At 39.9% G+C, this 5361-nt stretch overlaps 1 protein-coding gene across 1 annotated transcript in view; it reads right to left on the bottom strand.

The window, feature by feature from the left end:
* Positions 1-2809: 2809 nt before the first annotated feature.
* The window catches only part of sting1 (stimulator of interferon response cGAMP interactor 1), a 21748-nt gene continuing 19196 nt past the window's right edge, over positions 2810-5361 (bottom strand). The window contains exons 5-6 of the mRNA XM_014031456.1: positions 3699-3885; positions 2810-3338 (exon numbers count right to left, since the gene is read on the bottom strand). Coding sequence (XP_013886910.1) covers positions 3073-3338; positions 3699-3885 — 453 coding nt within the window. The 3' untranslated portion in view covers positions 2810-3072. The remainder of the gene's footprint in view (positions 3339-3698; positions 3886-5361) is intronic.

Raw genomic sequence — 5361 nt, 5'->3', positions numbered from 1 at the left:
ATTAAGACCTGCAGTGTGAACGTAGCCAATGATTCACTTCCTCAGGCTTCTTTGAATCAGGTACCAAAGCAGTGACGTAAGTTCACCACTTTCGAAGCTTCGGACGTCACTGATCACGTGACTTTTACCAAACGAATCAAGCTCCGACACAGTGCTTCTGAAACAGTGTGTTGTTTTTTTTTAATACATGCGCCGAAGCTTCAGCTTCAAACTGCCCATCACTACTGTCTGCCCTCCAACCTGCTCATCGTTGCTTGGCTCACAGACTCAACCCCTAGGATCCCACTCACCTCTCCCTGGCCGACCTGCTTCATCTTCATAGTAAGCTAAGTTCCTGGTCTCATCACCTTTCGTCCTCCACCAGTGTTCTGACCCCCCCCCGCCCTGCGTCTGCAGGACCACGTTGGACCAAGATCACTTTCATTTAAAATAAACATCTTAAAACTTGTTTCCTGGAGTGTTTGCATGTGGGTCAAGAAACCTTCCAAAACCATGACAGAAACTCACATGTCTGCAGATGTTGTTTTTGAATCCTTATCAAACAAACACAAACTATAATCAGCCTGACTCAGACAAGAAACTAACGAGTCATGGATTTCCATGTATGACTGCTTAGTTTATAATGAAATAAAATTAAAAAATTTAAAAGAATTTTTTTTTGCCTCTGTAGACAACAAATACAGATTTATTATTTTAAATTTAATTTTACTAATAAACTTATTGATTAAACTGTTTGGCTTTAGGAAGCTCTGGAAAAGGAAAACAGGATCTGTTCCAGGCTGAGCACTTTGAGGATCTCCTTAATCCGTCCATGTCCACCTTTGAGGGAGCAGAGTCTGAGGAGCTGTGGGAAGTTTTGAGTCCATCACTAAGGCAGGGGTGAAGGAGATGTTGAATGTGTACTGCAGCCCACAGAGGCCACATCCTTCACAGTCTGGATAGGTTGAATCTAATGGCTGTTAACAGTCTAGTGTTTGGATTGTGTGACTATTGTTTTGTTACACTTGGAGAACGTTTTAGGGATCTGTCTCGGCCACTGCCACACCGAATTGTCAGCCTTTTTTGAATTTTGTAAAATCAGTTTAATGTGGCGATCCTCTTTATGTTGAATCCAAAAAGTTCAAGTTTATTTATATAGCGCCAAATCACAACATACGTTGTCTCAGGGCACTGTACATAAAAAGAGCAATCTAAAGAAGAAACCAGCAGATTGTGTTGAATTACTTCATCACAGTCTCCCATCAAATGGTGGAGAGGAAAAACTCCCTGCTAATCAGGAAGAAACCTCCAGCAGAACCAGGCTCAGGACAGGAGACCATCTGCCTCGACCGGCTGGTTGGAGGACAGGAAAGAGACACAAACACAGAAGAACTGGTCCAGGACTGGTCCAGGTACACCTTCTTCTGGAAGAGACAAAAAAAAAACCATGATAGAAATAATTACAATAAACATGTAGAGAAGAGAGACTAAAGACAACAGCAGAGTGAGGAAATGTGCTCAGTTTGTGCTCCAGCAGTCTAAGTCTATAGCAGCAGAAATGAAGAATAATTCAGGAAACCTAAGTCTTATTATAGGATTTATCAAAAAGGAAAGTCTTCAGTCTAATCTTAAAAGTAAACAGAGTGTCAGCCTCACAGACAGAAACTGGAAGTTGGTTCCACAAGAGAGGAGCTTGAGAAATGAAAGCTCTGCCTCCCATTCTACTTTTAGAAACTCCAGGAACCACAAGTAAACCTGCAGTCTGAGAGTGAAGTGCTCTGTTAGGAAAGTATGGAACAATAAGATGTTTAATATATGATGGAGCTTTGTAAGGTAATCCGTGTTAGATTTACAGATCGTTTCTTGATTTCAGCAAAATTCATTGAATGGTTTATGAGATATTTTGCTAACAGACAACCTTGTGCAGTTGCATGTTAACCTGACTTATGGCAGCAGGGCATAGTTATAACTATTTTAAGAAAACATAAACGACTTCATGGCCATTTCTTGGTGTGTGCTTGAGGTTCTCCACTGTTTCGTTTCTCTCCTGTCCTGATCTGTGTGCTGCCTGTTATTTCTGAACAGTCTGTCTGTAAAAACTGTAGAACTGATAACAGACGAGTCAGATTGTTCTGTTCCTGTCTCACCAACAGGCTGTAAACACATCTGAGTCACCAAGTAGGTTCAGCAGTCATGAGGATTGTCTCTCTTTACCTTTGTGTGTGTGTGTGTGTGTGTTTCTGCTACAGAGTGAGAATTGGAAAGTGAGGGCATTTTCCCGGTCCTCACTTCATTTGCAGCTCTACTACACACTACTAGTTAGGTTTAGAGGTTTAGTATGAATTATGTTTTGGTTCAGGTTAGTGTTAACTTTAGACCAGTAATGGTTAATTTAAGGAAAATGTCTGGGCTGGACATCAGTTACAAAAATGAATGTAAAGTCAATACAAAGTCCTCAGTTTCATGCAAATACAAGGATGTGTGTGTGTGTGTGTGTGTGTGTGTGTGTGTGGCCTTGTTTTTCCTACATCATGGGAACTATTTTCCCGAAAAAGCAGCCTTGTGGGGACCAATGCCCGGTCCCCATGGGTCCAAATGCAAATCATGGGTGACAGATATTGAGCTGAAGTGTGGTCTGGTAGTCGATGAGATTTATCCTCAACACATATTCTAAAGAGTTAAAGATCACAAGATTTTGCAGTTTTGTGATGTTTTGCCATCTCTATAACTTTTCTACATGAGATGATCAGTTTAAAGCTCCGAAAGGTTGCAGGTTGTCTGCATTCCTTTAAGGTATGACAAGTCTTTAACTTTCTTTTACACAATCAGCAATTTGACAAGTAAATCAATGTTTATTGTTGTTTTTTTTCTGACAGTGGACTAGTGGACCAGCTTTATTGATGTCCTTTGAGACAATACAAGCAGTAATTGGAGGTGTTGGGTGTACCCCGCCCCTCGTACTGTGACTGCTGGACATGAGCACCAGTGACCCTGAAAGAAAGAAGCGGGTATAGATGATGGATGGATGGATGGATGGATGGATGGATGGAAGTGTTGCTTTGTAGTTGCGATCCATGTCCTCCAAGGGTTCCTTCAGGGGCTGTGGTGGTCCGTGTTCTCCACGGGCACCTTCAGAGACTGAGGTTTGTCCAGGCTGATCATGAGCGTCGGCTCCCTGCTCATCGGCTCTGGCTGGTGCCAGTTTGTGCTGTTTGCAGCCATAGCCAATGAAAAGCCCCGAAAAGCTCGTTCAGACTCCTGCAGAGGAGGTGGACCCAGACAGTACTCCTCCTTCTCCTGCTGCTCCAAGTGTGTGAGGATGGCTTTGGACAGGAAGTGGGGGTCTTCTTCATGCTCATCTACAACAGGAAGAAAAATAAGCTGGATGCTTTAATAACTAATTTTTTTATTCTTTGCTTTCTTAACCTACTCTCATTGCTTTAAGAACAAACTATCTTTTCAAATGTAGCCAATAATCTAACAGCACGTGGTTAAATTGTGTTTCTGACAGTAAAATGAGAAAAGTTGACATGTGACAGAAATTTGCTGGACACAGTTAAAATCTATTTTACACTCATAAACTAAAAAAAACCCTCCTAATTCCTACTAGTCAGCTCTTAAAAGGGGAAGCTGATAAACAAAAATCTAAAGGCTGAATGTGTCATGGCTGTGAAGTGTGCGTAACGTTCACACTCATGCATGTTGGGTTATTTTCGTACCGTTGAGCAGGATGAGTTTGTACTGGTTGCGACACTCCAGCGACTGGTCCAAAATGTCCTGCAGGGTCCTGTAGAAGAGAAGGACCTGCTGCCTGCGCTCACGCTCACCAAAACCAGCACTTCTCTCCTGGGACATCCGGTACAGAGTCAGCAGGGGCGTGGCGTACTCCACGGCACAGACATGGACCTGGTTACACCCAGGAAAAATAAAGGTTTTCATCACTTCAGCAGCATGAGTTACAATAATTTCAGGAAAGGAAGACTGGTTTCCAAACTCAGCAGTGCTGAGTCTTTAAATCTGTTTTAAAAACACACTTTTATTCTTTGGCTTTTAACACACTGGGGTCTTGTCTTGTACCTGTGTGAACCTGGTGTATGGTTCTTTTATTGTCTTAGAGTATTTTTGTCTTATTGTACAGCACTTTGGTTCCCCCTGTGGTCTTTTAAACTGTGTTGTAGAAATAAAGTTGATTGATTGAAAACAATTAGTCAAAGTTTATTAGTAGAAAACCATTCATAGAACAAAGGGACTAAAAGTAAAAAAAATCTTCTTCTTCTTCTCCTTGCAACAGGTTTAAAGCTGTTTATCACCACCTACTGTATAGGGGTGTAGTGTGTATTTTTACAGTGTGTCGGTGGAACATAAGAGATAAAAATTACAAAAACACGGTCAAAAGAAGTAACTAGTAACTAAAGCCTTTAGAGAAATGTAGTGGAGTGAAAGTAAACAGCTATCAAGAAAATGATACCAAAAAACAGTACTCAAGTAAATGTACTTTGTTACTGCCCACCTCTGACATCATGAGATTACTACTAATGTTATTTACAGGACTTGACTGATAACAGCTCTGTTCCTTTTCACCACAAAATGATTTCAGTCTAAAACTTTAGAATGAAAGGTAGCATGCAATACGCATTTCTTCAAAGAGCAGACCTGTAAATTTATGTTGGATATAAGCTTGTTTTTCTGGTGATAATTCTTACAGATCTTTTCTGTAAAATAAAAATAGGATTTGTAATTGTTTTTACATGCTTTCCCCCAGACTTCAGTATAATATCAAGTGTGGAACAATTATTGAATGTTACACCACATACAGAGCTTTATCATTGAATAACTCCCTTATTTTGTAAAGTACTGCAATAAATGTAGTTATTTTTGTTCTTAAATAATTTATGTGAGGTTTCCATGTCAGTTTTTTTTTATCAATAACACACCAAACTCTACAAATCTCAACACCATCAACTTTAAATGAAACAGCTACAGTTCTTTTTCTATTACTAAATACAGTATCATATAATTGGTTTCATCCAAATTGAATGATAATTTATTAAGTTTGAACCAAGTTTGTATTTTTACAAATTCTGACTGTATCATCTCCAACATTTGTTCGATATCTTAACCCAAACAAAAAAAAATGTTGTATCATCTGCAAACAGAACACATTTAAAAAACCCTGACACATTTACTAAATCAGTGGTTCCCAAACTTTTTATCTTCTGACCCACAAAATATTCATGGCAAAAACTTGTGACCCCAAATATTACTGGTCTGAGTACACAAACTTTGTTAATAACCCTGAAAACACAGGCTTTTTGACAATGTAAATCAGTGTTTCCCAAAGTTGGGGTCGGGACCCAAAGTGGGGTCCCAAAACATCAAGGT

Source organism: Austrofundulus limnaeus, unplaced genomic scaffold (genome assembly GCF_001266775.1).
Source record: "Austrofundulus limnaeus strain Quisiro unplaced genomic scaffold, Austrofundulus_limnaeus-1.0 Scaffold1255, whole genome shotgun sequence".
NCBI classification, from domain to species: domain Eukaryota; kingdom Metazoa; phylum Chordata; class Actinopteri; order Cyprinodontiformes; family Rivulidae; genus Austrofundulus; species Austrofundulus limnaeus.
This window is presented reverse-complemented; position numbering and strand designations above follow the sequence as displayed.